Source organism: Trifolium pratense, linkage group LG6 (assembly GCF_020283565.1).
Source record: "Trifolium pratense cultivar HEN17-A07 linkage group LG6, ARS_RC_1.1, whole genome shotgun sequence".
In the NCBI taxonomy this organism is placed as follows: domain Eukaryota; kingdom Viridiplantae; phylum Streptophyta; class Magnoliopsida; order Fabales; family Fabaceae; genus Trifolium; species Trifolium pratense.
This window is the reverse complement of record NC_060064.1, coordinates 3,382,414-3,397,815: the sequence shown is the minus strand read 5'-3', so window position 1 is coordinate 3,397,815 and position 15,402 is coordinate 3,382,414. Positions and strand designations below refer to the sequence as shown.

The 15,402-nt window shown below is 37.0% G+C and overlaps 4 protein-coding genes across 4 annotated transcripts; all 4 read right to left on the bottom strand.

Moving 5' to 3' along the window:
• LOC123891058 (pectinesterase-like) lies at positions 1–2,080 on the bottom strand. Its single transcript, XM_045940843.1, has 2 exons — positions 951–2,080; positions 1–866 (listed from the first exon to the last, which is right to left on the bottom strand). Exons 1-2 carry the CDS (start codon positions 1,969–1,971, stop codon positions 133–135), a joined length of 1,755 nt encoding a protein of 584 aa, XP_045796799.1. The 5' UTR covers positions 1,972–2,080; the 3' UTR covers positions 1–132.
• A 2,562-nt stretch (positions 2,081–4,642) lies between these two features.
• On the bottom strand, positions 4,643–6,829 carry LOC123891057 (pectinesterase-like). The gene is made up of 2 exons (XM_045940841.1): positions 5,724–6,829; positions 4,643–5,639 (listed from the first exon to the last, which is right to left on the bottom strand). The coding sequence occupies exons 1-2, from the start codon at positions 6,742–6,744 to the stop codon at positions 4,897–4,899; spliced, it is 1,764 nt and encodes a 587-aa protein (XP_045796797.1). The 5' UTR covers positions 6,745–6,829; the 3' UTR covers positions 4,643–4,896.
• Positions 6,830–8,612: 1,783 nt separating this feature from the next.
• Positions 8,613–10,837, bottom strand: LOC123891056 (pectinesterase-like). The gene is made up of 2 exons (XM_045940840.1): positions 9,720–10,837; positions 8,613–9,630 (listed from the first exon to the last, which is right to left on the bottom strand). The coding sequence occupies exons 1-2, from the start codon at positions 10,738–10,740 to the stop codon at positions 8,915–8,917; spliced, it is 1,737 nt and encodes a 578-aa protein (XP_045796796.1). The 5' UTR covers positions 10,741–10,837; the 3' UTR covers positions 8,613–8,914.
• A 1,880-nt stretch (positions 10,838–12,717) lies between these two features.
• Positions 12,718–14,991, bottom strand: LOC123891055 (pectinesterase-like). Its single transcript, XM_045940839.1, has 2 exons — positions 13,863–14,991; positions 12,718–13,773 (listed from the first exon to the last, which is right to left on the bottom strand). The coding sequence occupies exons 1-2, from the start codon at positions 14,881–14,883 to the stop codon at positions 13,058–13,060; spliced, it is 1,737 nt and encodes a 578-aa protein (XP_045796795.1). The 5' UTR covers positions 14,884–14,991; the 3' UTR covers positions 12,718–13,057.
• Between the last annotated feature and the right edge of the window lie 411 nt (positions 14,992–15,402).

Genomic DNA, 15,402 nt, shown 5'->3' with positions numbered 1-15,402 from the left:
AGTTTAGTCCGAGCAAAATTTGATTTGTATTTATGGTGGATCTCCTGGATAAAAACAGGAAAGATAATTACAAAAAAATATCGAATTGTCTGTGTGCCATCATTCATATTCATGAGTAAGTTACATGTTTAATTAATTTCCAACTTTGAAGTCAAGGTAGTGAGGAACATCAAGAACATTCAACCAGGTGGCTGCAGAAGTGTTTTCAGCCTGGAGCCAATTAGCAGCGGTGAAGTTTCTAGCCTCGTCCCGGCTAATCTTACCACGATATCCCTTCCACTTGATCCTTCTGGAAGTATCGGCACTAAGTCCAGTGTTGTCATACTCTGCTAAGTAACATGTGTCCAAATATAGATCAGTACCGTCCTTAGCTTTCATAGCGACCCATCCATCTGGATTAATAAAGTCACCCATGATGGATTCCATGAAGACTATCCTTGCATTTGTCTTCCATGGCCTGCCCAAGTAAGTTTGGATTTGGTGCCTTACAGGGAACAATTCACGCTCTGCGACGATCTTGCAGTCCTGGATCACAATACCAGTGTTCAACTTCTTGGAATCTTCTGATCCGTCTGCGGTAATTGCGTTGAATTGACCCTGCATGGGCTTCCTTACGATGATCGTAGAGTGTTGGATCAAGGTGTTAGACATTCCAAAGATGAAATCGATGGTACCAGAGATCTCACAGTTGCGGTAGAATTGCCTATTGGATTGAGCGTACAAGGTGTCTTGGTAACCTACGATTTTGCAACCAATGAAAGCAGACATATCTCCTAGGTTTCTCAAAGCAACAGCTTGTTCGCCATCAGGACCAGCTGTGTTCTCAAATGTCATGTCCCTTGCAATAAACCGCTCTGCATCGTTGCCTGCACCCACGCATGGATAATCAATTAGTAATGTCATCCATAATGTAAATAAAATAAAGCTATGACGAGAATTGAATTATGTACCAAAGCTGGCGCCATGATTGATATCAATTTTATCCTTGGCTTCGTTCTTACTACCGGTTATAATGGTCTTTCGAGGGCCATCGCCGTACATAAGCAAGTTACGGCAATCTTTGAGGACAGTGATTTGCTCGTCATAGACACCAGCCTTAACGTACATAACATATCTTCCTTCGTTTCCCTTTGGGCAGTGATTAAGAGCATCCGTAATTGTTTTAAATTGGCCAGTACCATCCTTGGCAACAACAACATTAGGCTTAATTTTCAATCTCCATCTTTTTCCTTGCTTTTGAGCTAAAAGCTTGCGATCAGTAGCAGAGACCCAGGTAGGGAATCCTTCCTCGATATCAATTTCCTTAGATAGAAGACGACGAGAGGCAGGTTTGAGATCTAACTTCAAACCGAATTCCTGGAGTATGTTGGACAAATCAGACACAATGTCAAGAGCAACAACGGTGACCTTTGTCGCGCGGTCTATAGTCTGAGCATGCAATTGATCCTTCATCTTCTTCTCAACCTCATTTTCATCGTCAAATCCTTCCATGCAAGCTTGTTTGTAAGAGATAACTGCACTCAACCAATTCCTGAGATCAGCATGTTGAGCATGAACAGATTGAATGTTTTTGTCACGAACCACAGTGGTGGAGAGATCGAGACTGTCCAAAGCAAACTCCATCATCTCTTTGCAGCCAGCAAGAACCATCTTGGTGTGCCTATCCTTGTCGCCGTACTCAACAATGAGTCTATCACTCATGTTAAATGCCTTAATGACATTGTCAGTGGCTGCTTTCACTGCAGCCGCTATGTATGCCTTAGGATCTGAAGCGTCAGCGCCACGGATAGAGCTAAGAGTTTCATGGCAGAGTTTTTGGTCTTCTGCATTTTGGCAAATAACTCTAAGAGATCTTTGTTGAGTTTGAATCTCAGGATCTTCACCTTTTCTGTGAACAACAACAACAACACCGATAGCAACACCTACAACAAGAATAAGAGAAATAACAGATATAATTATCTTTCCTGACATTTTTTAATATTTTGCTCGGAAATTTTATTAGAATAAGACCCCTTCCCCTTGGGTGTTGGGGTGGGGAGGCTTATTGGAGATCGTACTGAGATATGGAAACATGTTTGGTTTTTATAGCTAAACTCAAAAAAAATTAAGCCAACCAAAGAGAAAATCTATATTTAGCAATTTCATAAATGATAGGCACATAATTATCGTTAGGAATGAGTTGAAACAATCTACTGCTATTTTTTAGTACAGTATATCATTTATATTTTATACTATATGATTATCCACCATGCACTATTTGATAGATCAGTCCAAAGAGAGATATAGAGAAAATGAAATGAAATGCTCCAATTTGATCAAAATGAGTTTATCAGAATCACATATGCATCGTAATATTTTAGAACATGTACTTTTCAACTTTTGTATAGTTTCTTTTTTGTTTTTTGGTTTTTCACCACCAGTTGAATCTGGTTCGGGGGCCGGTCCTGGCATCAATTGTTTCCAGCCCCCTCCCGATCGCGGTTGCGGGGGATCGATCTTTAGACTTTGAGTGCTCTAAACAACTAATAAGATGGATTGAAAAGAAGGTTTCACTAGTCTTGAAATTCTTCTTCCCAGTTTCAATAGTTTTCCTCCTAAGGCTTGTTTTCTTCCAACCTTAGGTAGCAGATTATTGTTCTACATCTGTTGATGATCATTGCAGATTTTTAATTTTGTGGCATTGCTTTCCCTGCTATCTTTTCTCCACAAATTGACTTGAAGTATAAGGGGTACTCGCCCCAGAAGAAAGTACAATGAACACTATAGCCAATTACATATCTTATACCAAATCTTCATCGCAAACTTACATGTAATTGCATCTTCAGTTTTGCATCTTCAGTTTTAGTGAAGGTTATTTGCAGTATTTGAATACAATAATTATAATGTGGGTTGAACAATAATTTTAAGTGTAAAAATCAATTTTTGAAGTAGAGACTACAATTTCTAACTTCAACTAGAACCTATTTTACACTAGAGAAATAAAACATGTCAAAATCAATTATACATTTCTAGAATCAATCTTGGCCTCTCTAGAAGAACCATTCATATATTGTACTAAGCTTGAAAGATAGTATATTTGAAATAGTTAAGGACTGTTATTAAGAATGATAATTCACTAAGAATAGAAAATCAAGTTTTAACAAGAGTGAAATGTATAAGGCTTGACATACCAAATACTTTATTTCTTTCGTATTAACCCTCGGATTTTCAGGAGAAGAGGTCCGGTTATACAAAGTTTGGCCGCGAGGTAAATAAAATCTTACCAAGAATTGTTCCCATTATAAATGTTCCCATTATAAATCAAACTCGGATTTTACCGAATGATTCGTCCTAGAAGAAACTCATTAACCAGTTGTGCCCAATTTTTTGGTTTGACTTGCCAAATAGTTGATCATAAATGTTTTTGTATAACAAGTAACAAGAAACTAGAGTTAAGACCAAATTTGCTACATATTTGATGGAAATTAAATCAGCACACAAAAAGAACTTCTTTAGTTAAAGGTAATGATTTGTTTACTTTAGCATATATTTAGTTGAAGCTAACAAAACTGATTTTCACAACATAAGAAATCATGAAGATTATTACATGTGCCCAGGAAGACAAAGGGAAGGCTGGCTCTTCAGTGTGCCCAGGAAGAGCAAGAATAAAATGGATTGTCATTCCTTCAAAGAATCAGGATGAGTTCACTTTGCAATCACTGATCATGTAAACTTTTATTGATTCAAATTATTCATTTTCACTTACATTTAAATATAATAAATTGTAGGAGTATATACTAAGTATTAATAACCATCAATTGAAATTGAAGTATATAAGAATAAAGTTTCAGGCATGCATGATTCCTGCTCAGGAGTCATCAAGGAAGAAATGGATTGTGTGAAGGATAGTCCTCCTTTTGCCTTTTGTAAGCCCTGCGCGACAGTAGCATATAGGTTTCGATGTTAATGAATAACAATCATGCCACATTTAAATAAGGTAAAGAGAAGGAGGGAAATTGCTTTTAAATGATGCACAGAACTGAGGATTCGGAATAGGAATTCACCTGAATTTGAAGCTTCTCCTTTTCCACCTGTGTTTTGAATTTTATTCAGTACTTTGAAAGAAGTTGCATGACCAGATATAAAAAAAAAAGCAGTAGGGAAGATAAGGGCTAGTATACTAGGACAACAACCTAATGTTTCATTCAAATTAGGAGCTGGGGAGGAAGGCAAAATAATGAAATATATAGGTAAAATATGATCATATTTACGTAGTTTTTCGCTATATGGCCATACGCTATTCATGATTCATGGGATGCAATGCTCTAAGTATAAATTGTGAATTGAACTAAAATATCAAAGATATTATTTTAAGGATTGATGAGCTGAGGAGTTTAAACACTTTTGTAAGTCAATAACCAGTACTGAATTTGGGGAAATAATATAATAAGGTATATAAAATCATTCATCAACATTCAGTTTCTCCTATAATTACAACTGTATGTTCAGGGCTTCATTTGCATCCATTTTTGATTGATTGTTTGTAACACTCACAAACAAAACACTCACAACCTTAATTAGGAAAATCGTGTGTTTTTTGAATTTCTTGCATGTGGTATATATCTTGTCATAAGGGGTAAAGTAAAGTCTAGACACAAGACTATTTTTTTTGAATGGTCAATTATTCTTTTGCAATTGATTGTTTCTATAGTTAAATATGGATTTGATATATGATTGATCAGTAAAAAAAATCAAAACAAAAATGAAAATTGAAGCTTATAATATAGTTTAGTCGGAGCAAAATTTGATTTGTATTTATGGTGGATTTCCTAGATAAAAACAGGAAAGATAATTACAAAAAAATATCGAATTGTCTGTGTGCCATCATTCATATTCATGAGTAAGTTACATATTTAATTAAGATCTAACTTTGAAGTTAAGGTAGTTAGGAACATGAAGAGCCTTCAACCAGGTGGCTGCGGATGTGTTTTCAGCCTTGAGCCAATTAGCAGCGGTGAATCTTTCAGCCTCATCCCGGCTAATGAGACCGCGATAACCCTTCCACTTGATCCTTTTGGAAACATCGGCACCAGGTCCTATGTTGCCACTGGGTCCAGTGTTGGCATACTCTGCTATGTAACATAAATCCATATTTATCTCAATACCATCCTTTATCCAAGGGGTCCATCCATCTGGATGAATAAAGTCACCGATGGTGGATTCCATGAAGACCATCCTTGAATATGGCTTCCATGGCCTGCCCAAGTAAGATCTGATTTGGGACTTTACCAAATCTTCATCTGTGACGATCTCGCAGCCCTGGATCACAATACCAGTGTTCGTATACTGAGAATCTACGGTTCCATCTGCGGTAATTACGTTGGATTGATCGCTCTTGGGCTTCCTTACGATGATTTTAGAGTCTTGGATCAAGGTGCTAGACATTCCAAAGATGAAATCGATGGTACCAGAGATAACACAGTTGCTGTAGAATTGCCTATTGGATTGAGCGTACAAGGTGTCTTGGTAACCTTTGATTTCGCAACCAACGAAAGCAGACATATCTCCTAGGTTTCTCAAAGCAACAGCTTGTTTGCCATCAGGACCGGCTGTGTTCTCAAATGTCATGTCCCTTGCAATAAATCGCTCTGCATCGTTGCCTGCACCCACGCATGGATAATCAATTAGTAATGTCATCCATAATGTAAATAAAATAAAGCTATGACGAGAATTGAATTATGTACCAAAGCTGGCGCCATGATTGATATCAATTTTATCCTTGGCTTCGTTCTTACTACCGGTTATAATGGTCTTTCGAGGGCCATCGCCGTACATAAGCAAGTTACGGCAATCTTTGAGGACAGTGATTTGCTCGTCATAGACACCAGCCTTAACGTAGATAATATATCTTCCTTTGTTTCCTTTAGGGTAAGAATTAATAGCATCCATAATTGTTTTAAATTGGCCAGTACCATCCTTGGCAACAACAACATTAGGCTTAACTTTTGATCTCCATCCTTTTCCTTGCATTTTAGCCAAAAGCTTGCGATCGGTAGCAGAGACCCATGCAGGGAATCCTTGCTCGTTATGGATTTCCTCAGATAGAAGACGACGAGAGGCAGGTTTGAGATCTAACTTCAAACCGAATTCCTGGAGTATGTTGGACAAATCAGACACAATGTCAAGAGCAACAACGGTGACCTTTGTCGCGCGGTCTATAGTCTGAGCATGCATTTGATCCTTAATCTTCTTCTCAACCTCATTTTCATCGTCAAATCCTTCCATGCAAGCTTGTTTGTAAGAGATAACTGCACTCAACCAATTCCTGAGATCAGCATGTTGAGCATGAACAGATAGAATGTTTTTGTCACGAACCACAGTGGTGGAGAGATCAAGACTGTCCAAAGCAAACTCCATCATCTCTTTGCAGCCAGCAAGAACCATCTTGGTGTGCCTATCCTTGTCGCCGTACTCAACAATGAGTCTATCACTCATGTTAAATGCCTTAATGACATTGTCAGTAGCTGCTTTCACTGCAGCCGCTATGTATGTCTTAGGATCTGAAGCGTCGGCGCCACGGATAGAGCTAAGAGTTTCATGGCAGAGTTTTTGGTCTTCTGCATTTTGGCAAATAACTCTAAGAAATCTATGGTGAGTTTGAATCTCAGGATCTTCACCTTTTTTGTGAACAGTAACAACAACACCGATGGCAACACCTACAACAAGAATAAGAGAAATAACAGATATAATTATCTTTCCTGACATTTTTTTTTTCTCCTCCCCCTTGAGTGTTGGGCGAGGAGTCTTATTGGAGATCTCCCCTTGGGTGTTGGTTGGGGAGTCTGGAAACCTTGCTGAGATATGGAAACATGTTTGGTTTTTATAGGTAACTCAAAAAAAATTCAGCCAACCAATGAGAAAATCCATATTTAGCAGTTTCATAAATGATAGGCACATAATTATCGTTAGAAATGAGTTGAAACAATCTACCACTATTTTTAGTACAATAGACCATTTATATTTTATATATATATAATATAGGAAATGACAAATCTTTGAATGATAAATGACTTCAAGTTGTATACACCTTTTGTACATTTCCATCTGCTAGTGGCAATTTTTGTTTGTATAGATAGAAAATGGGTGCAACATTTGCCAATACTAGAAAATCGGACTAGGACTTCTCTAACAATTTCTTGTTTCTATTTCTTATAGTTTAGACCGGACTTTAGTTATTTTGAATGAGTCTATATGCATTCATTTGTTAAAGAAAATATTATTCGAAGAATCCTTAGACACTATAAATATAAATGTTTCTTTTCGATAAAGATTTAAAAAAAAATTGGATGAATCTACTGTGTCGTATTTATAGAGGTAAATTTAGTTGAATAATCATTGGACATATATGGATGTCTCTTTTTAGATGTATATTTAATTGACTAAATGATTTTATTCATAACAATCGATTGAATACAATTTAAAATATTTATAAATGTAGCAGGACTAGGATGAGAACAATGAGACAAAAATTCAAGATTCTTATTTAGTAAGTTCTTTCAAGAAGCCTTAGAAGGTTTTTTCGCTTGAAGATCTTCCAAAAATCTTGAATTTCTTAGAATCTTGAACTGGGATGAAGAAAAAGCCTTAGAAGGTTTTTTTGCTTGAAGGTCTTCCAAGAATCTTGAATTTTCTTCATCCCAGTTTTTCTCCTAAGGCTTGTTTTCTTCCAACCTTTGGTAGCAGATTGTTGTTCTACTTCTACATCTGTTAATGATCACTGCAAACTTTAGCCAACTAAATCAATCAGTGGGATATCGATACACAAATCTTATACCAAATCTTCATCGCAAACTTACATGTAATACAAATCGGATACACATGCATCAAACTGCCTTGTAGTTTATTTGGTTGTCATTTTAAATAATGTGTTCTGAGCATATCTATTTTAGTGAAGGTTATTTGCAGTATTTGAAATATGAACTACAAGCTTGTTACTATGAACTAAAAGCTTGTTTGGTTATTGATCGAGTTATTGATTTTGTAAAATTTATTTTGACTAAAATTGAAGTAAAGGTAAAATGATTTAAGTTTGAAAATATAATAATTATAAAAAGTGGGTTGAACAATAATTTTAAGTGTAAAGATCAATTTTTGAAGTAGACTATTTTTGAATTCATATACTGTACTAAGCTTGAAAGATAATATATTTGAAATAGTTAAGGACTGTTATTAAGAATGATAATTCACTAAGAATAGAAAATCAAGTTTTAACAAGAATGAAATGTATAAGGCTTGATTTACCAAATACTTTATTTTCTTTAGTATTAACCCTCTGAATTTTGGGGAAGGGGTTCGGTTATACAAAATTCGGTTGTAAGTAAAATCTTACCAAGAATTGTTCTCATTAGAAATCAAACTCAAATTTTTCCGAACTATTCGTCCTAGAGGGAATTCATTAACCACTTTTGCCCGATTTTTTTGTTTGACTTGCCAAATACTTGATGATAAATGTTTTTGTATAACAAGTAACAAGAAACTATAGCGTCAAGAAACTATCGCTTGCTTTTTAGATTTCTTGCATGTGGTTTATCTTGTCATAAGGGGTAAAGTCTAGACACAGACTATCTTTCTCATCTCAACGTAATGAGGTAAGTGTTTTTCTGAATCCTAATTTAGTATATTTTTTCTTGAATGATCAATTATTCCTTAGCAACTGATTGTTTCTATAGTCAAATATGGAATTGATATATAATTGATCAAAACAAAAATGAAAATTGAAGCTTATAATATAGTTTAGTCCGAGCAAATTTTGATATGTATTTATGGTGGATCTCCTAGACAAAATTAGGAAAGATAAATACAAAGAATAACAATTTGTCTGTGTGCCATCATTCGTATTCACACTCTGTAAGTTACATATTTAATTAATTAATTTTCAAGCTTTGAAGCCAAGGTAGTGAGGAACATGAAGAGCCTTCAACCAGTCGGTTCCAGACTTGGGTCCAGCCTGGAGCCATTCAGCAGCGGTGAATCTCGTAGCTTCGGCCTGGCTAATGGCACCGTGATAACCCTTCCACTTGATTCTTCCGGCAATATTGGCACCAGGTCCAGTGTTGGCATACTCTGCATAGTAAAGTGTGTTCAAAAATTGATCACCTGACCAAGGGGCCCATCCATCTGGATGAATAAAGTCACCGATGGTGGATTCCATGACGACTGTCCTTGCATATGCCTTCCATGGTCTGCCCAAGTAAGATTTGATTTGGAACCTTACGGGGAACAATGCTGCCTCTGGTACGATTTGGCAGTCCTGGATCACAATACCAGTGTTGATGCTCTTAGAATCCGCTGATCCGTCTGCGGTAATTGTGTTGAATTGGTTGTTGTTAGGCTTCCTTACGATGATCACAGAGTGTTGGATCAAGGTGGGAGATGTTCCAAAGATGAAATCAACGGTACCAGAGATGACACAATTGCGGTAGAATTGCCTGTTTGTTTGAGTGTACAACGTGTCTTGGTAACCTAAGATATGGCAACCAACGAAAGCAGCCATATCTCCTTGGTTTCTCAAAGCAACAGCTTGATGACCATCAGGACCGGCAGTGTTCTCAAATGTCATTGCCTTTGCGATGAACCCAGTTGCGGTGTTGGCTGCACGCACGCATGGATAATCATTTAGTAATGTCATCCATAATGTAAATAAAATAAAATAAAGTTATGACAGGAATTGAATTATGTACCAAAGGTGGCGGTTTGCATGGTCTTGATACCATCCTTGCCATAGTTCTTATGACCGGTGATAACGGTCTTTTGAGGGCCATCACCGTACATAAGCAAGTTAACGCACTGTTTGGGGACAGTGATGTACTCGTCATAGACACCAGCCTTAACGTATATAATATATCTTCCTTTGTTTCCTTTAGGGTAAGAATTAATAGCATCCATAATTGTTTTAAATTGGCCAGTACCATCCTTGGCAACAACAACATTAGGCTTAACTTTTGATCTCCATCCTTTTCCTTGCATTTGAGCCAAAAGCTTGCGATCGGTAGCAGAGACCCATGCAGGGAATCCTTGCTCGTTATCGATTTCCTCAGATAGAAGACGACGAGAAGCGGGTTTGAGATCCAATTTCAAACCGAATTCTTGGAGTATGTTGGACAAACCAGTCACAACGTCAAGAGCAACAGCGGTGATCTTTGTCGCGCGGTCTATAGTCTGAGTTTGTAATTGATCCTTAATCTTCTTCTCACCCTCTTTTTCATCGTCAAATCCTTCCATGCAAGCTTGTTTGTAAGAGATAACTGCACTCAACCAATTCCTGAGATCAGGATTTTGGGCATGAACAGATTGAATGTTGTTATCACGAACCAATGTGTTGGAGAGATCAAGACTGTCTAAAGCAGACTGCATCAAATCTTTGCAATCATCAAGAGCCATCTTGATGCCGCTATCTTTGTCGCCGTACTCAACAGTGAGTCTATCACTCATGTTAAATGCCTTAATGACATTGTCAGTGGCTGCTTTCACTGCAGCCGCTATGTATGCCTTAGGATCTGAAGCATCGGCGCCACGGACAGAGCTAAGAGTTTCATGGCATAGTTTTTGGTCTTCTGCATTTTGGCAAATAACTCTAAGAGATCTTTGGTGAGTTTGGATCTCAGGATCTTCACCTTTGTTGTGAACAACTACAACTACACCAATGGCAACACCTACAACAAGGATAAGCGAAACAACAGATATAATTATCTTTCCTGACATTTATTTTTATTTTTATTTTTTTGCTCAGAAAATTTATTAGAACACTAGCTTCTTTCCCTTTGTGTGTTTGGTTGGGGAGGTTTATTGGAGATCCCGCTGAGATATGGAAACATGTTTGGTTATTATAGGTAACTCAAAAAAAAATTAAGCCAACCAAAGAGAAAATCTATATTTAGCAATTTCACAAATGATAGGCACATAATTATCGTTAGGAATGAGTTGAAACAATCTACTGCTATTTTTTAGCTAAGTATAGCATTTTATATTTTATATATGATTATCCACCATGCACTATTTGATAGATCAGTCCAAAGAGAGATATAGAGAAAATGAAATGAAATGCTCCAAAATTAGACCAAAATTGACCCACACACTTATTTGCATGTGTAGTCACTACTAGAAATTTGTTATTTTTCTGCTGCTTTGGGGAAAAAAATCAGAAACAGGTTTCGTGCGGATTCGGGTTCCAGCTAAAACCTTCATGTATAATTGTTTCCTACGTTTTTTTGAATCCCCGTGAAATTTTCCTGCGAAATTTTCTACCAAAAATAAGAACAAATCCGCAGGTAAATCTGCAGTAATACCCACAGGAAACGTGTTTTCGCAGGACATTCTGCAGGAAACATGTTTCTGTAAAATCCGCAAGAACTTCCTAATGACCATTTAGTTAAATTACTCTAGGAATATCCTAACATAACATTAAATCATCAATGTCCTAATCATTAGCATCCTGATATTAAGTAACAAATCAAAAAGTCTTCATCAAAATGTCCTAATCATACTTAAAGTCTTCATCAAAATGTCCTGAATCCTGATCATTAATTAAGGTCTTCAAATTCACTGTTGTCATCTTCCATAAGGTCTTCCTCAAATTCATTGTTGCCATCTTCATCTTCATTAGTGAACTTTTCATTGTTAGCTTGTGGTGGATGAGAATAAGATACTACAAATCGAAGATGTTGCATAAAAAAAGAGAGCTTCTTGTTTGTTTCCTTTATCTCGTGCTCTTGTCGTTGCAATTAATGTTGCCTCATCTGCAACTTCTCTTTGTTCTTGTCTTTGTAACGACTCATTTAAAGCATGAACTTAACCTCTTATGAGTTAGCAACAACACTTGTATGTGTATAGTGTACCTAAGAATTTCTCAGGATAAGGACACTCTATATATAAAGCCATTACCACAAAAACATATATAGTGATGCAGACCTATCCATAATCCCATTCTTCTAATCACATTATAAATTCTCTAGTTCTCTCCATCTTCTAATTATAAAGCAAAGGGTATAAAAAGACTTATATAAGCAGATTCAGCATGATTCACACACTCAACTTTGATCCCTTTTCCGATGAGTACGAAAATAAAACTCTGAGAAGATGAATCTTCACCTTTTTCCTTTTTCTATAAATTATAAAAAAAGGTTTAGTGTCATTAATTGTAAACACTAAATTATGAAATATTATAAAAACTAAATGAGACAGCTTCAAACATGTTGTGCTGAAATAAATTTCAAAGACAGAAACAAGAAGCATGAATTGTCATTGTAAAACTAACTGAAAAATAACTGATGATACCATTCTATTCCAATGCAAACAATGAGTAATTGATCCGCCGGTGTGAAGAGATGCACCGGCCATAGAATCGCGATTTCTTTTATTTGTTTCAGATGATTTTTTGAACTTGGACGACTTCCAATATTTTGTCAAGTCATATCCCACACTCTCTCTCCCATCCAACTTGGTCTATTTTCTAAATCTTTTCGAACGTCTTGCATTATCTGCGACATCTTAGCTGCACCCCTTTTATCTAGATCCTAACATTAATTACCTGAAATAAGTCAAGGAACGTATTTCTTTGCGTGAGTGATAATTGTTTCCATGAAGGTTTGCCTTCGTCTAGATGAGAGCGGATTATGTGAGCAATTTCTTTAGTTAAAGGTAATGATTTGTTTACTTGCATATATTTAGTTGAAGCAAAACTGATTCATAAGAAATCATGAACATTATTAGAGTAATTTCTTTTGATAATAGAGTAATTTCAATTACAAAGTCAATCTATTTCTCACTTGCATACGAGAACGGCTATTATGTGAGAATAGATTGTTTTTTGGACTTCAGAATATATTTTTAAGGCTAAGTGAGAGATAAAGATACTGAATAAAATATGAAAATTGAAGCTTATAATAAATCTTAGTCCGAGCAAATTTTGAGATGTATTTATGGTGAATCTCCTAGACAAAAACAGGAAAGATAATTACAAAGAATAACAATTTGTCTGTGTGCCATCATTCATATTGTAAGTTACATATTTAATTAATTTTCAAGCTTTGAAGCCAAGGTAGTGAGGAACATGAAGAGCCTTCAACCAATCGGTTCCAGACTTGGGTCCAGCCTGGAGCCATTCAGCAGCGGTGAATCTCGTAGCTTCGGCCTGGCTAATGGCACCGTGATAACCCTTCCACTTGATTCTTCCGGCAACATTGGCACCAGGTCCAGTGTTGGCATACTCTGCATAGTAAAGTGTGTCCAAAAACTGATCACCTGACCAAGGGGCCCATCCATCTGGATGAATAAAGTCACCGATGGTGGATTCCATAACGACTGTCCTTGCATATGCCTTCCATGGTCTGCCCAAGTAAGATTTGATTTGGAACCTTACGGGGAACAATGCTGCCTCTGGTACGATTTGGCAGTCCTGGATCACAATACCAGTGTTGATGCTCTTAGAATCCGCTGATCCGTCTGCGGTAATTGTGTTGAATTGGTTGTTGTTAGGCTTCCTTACGATGATCACAGAGTGTTGGATCAAGGTGGGAGATGTTCCAAAGATGAAATCAACGGTACCAGAGATGACACAGTTGCGGTAGAATTGCCTGTTGGTTTGAGTGTACAAGGTGTCTTGGTAACCTAAGATATGGCAACCAACGAAAGCAGCCATATCTCCTTGGTTTCTCAAAGCAACAGCTTGATGACCATCAGGACCGGCAGTGTTCTCAAATGTCATTGCCTTTGCAATGAACCCAGTTGCGGTGTTGGCTGCACGCACGCATGGATAATCAATTAGTAATCTCATCCATAATGTAAATAAAATAAAATTAAGTTATGACAGGAATTGAATTATGTACCAAAGGTGGCGGTTTGCATGGTCTTGATACCATCCTTGCCATAGTTCTTATGACCGGTGATAACGGTCTTTTGAGGGCCATCACCGTACATAAGCAAGTTAACGCACTGTTTGGGGACAGTGATGTACTCGTCATAGATACCAGCCTTAACGTAGATAATATATCTTCCTTTGTTTCCCTTAGGGTAAGAGTTAATGGCATCCATAATTGTTTTAAATTGGCCAGTACCATCCTTGGCAACAACAACATTAGGCTTAACTTTTGATCTCCATCCTTTTCCTTGCATTTGAGCCAAAAGCTTGCGATCGGTAGCAGAGACCCATGCAGGGAATCCTTGCTCGTTATGGATTTCCTCAGATAGAAGACGACGAGAAGCGGGTTTGAGATCCAATTTCAAACCGAATTCTTGGAGTATGTTGGACAAACCAGCCACAACGTCAAGTGCAACAGCGGTGATCTTTGTCGCGCGGTCTATAGTCTGAGATTGTAATTGATCCTTAATCTTCTTCTCACCCTCTTTTTCATCGTCAAATCCTTCCATGCAAGCTTGTTTGTAAGAGATAACTGCACTCAACCAATTCCTGAGATCAGGATTTTGGGCATGAACAGATTGAATGTCGTTGTCACGAACCAATGTGTTGGAGAGATCAAGACTGTCTAAAGCAGACTGCATCAAGTCTTTGCAATCATCAAGAGCCATCTTGATGCCGCTATCCTTGTCGCCATACTCAACAGTGAGTCTATCACTCATGTTAAATGCCTTAATGACATTGTCAGTGGCTGCTTTCACTGCAGCCGCTATGTATGCCTTAGGATCTGAAGCGTTGGCGCCACTGACAGAGCTAAGAGTTTCATGGCATAGTTTTTGGTCTTCTGCATTTTGGCAAATAACTCTAAGAGATCTTTGTTGAGTTTGAATCTCAGGATCTTCACCTTTCTTGTGAACAGCGACAACAACACCGATGGCAACACCTACAACAAGGATAAGCGAAACAACTGATACAATTATCTTTCCTGACATTTTTTTATATTTTTATTTTTCTGCTCAGAAATTTTATTAGAACACTAGACTCCTCCCCTTTGGGTGTTGGTTGGGGAGGCTTATTGGAGATTTTGCTGAGACATGTTTGGCTTTTATAGGTAACTCACAAATTTCAGCCAACCAAAGAGAAAATCTATATTTAGCAATTTCATAAATGATAGGCACATAATTATCATTAGGAATAAGTTGAAACAATCTACCACTAATTTTGTTTTCTAAATGTGGCAGTTTGTTGTGATGTTTTGAAACAAAACATTTCTATAATAAGTTTAATTTGTATTTTGAGGTGAATTAGACAAAGTTGATCCAAATTAGTGTTGCCTAAAATTAGCTGAAGGAAACCATTTCTAGAGTTGCCTCTTTTTCGGGGGAAAATTAGTTTCTTTTTTGTGTGGCTTTGAATTAATAGTAGTATTATTATGTAATGTAATGTAATCATGCATTGTACCATTTGTGTATTATTATATCATAATTGATAATCCTCATGTTTGCATCTAG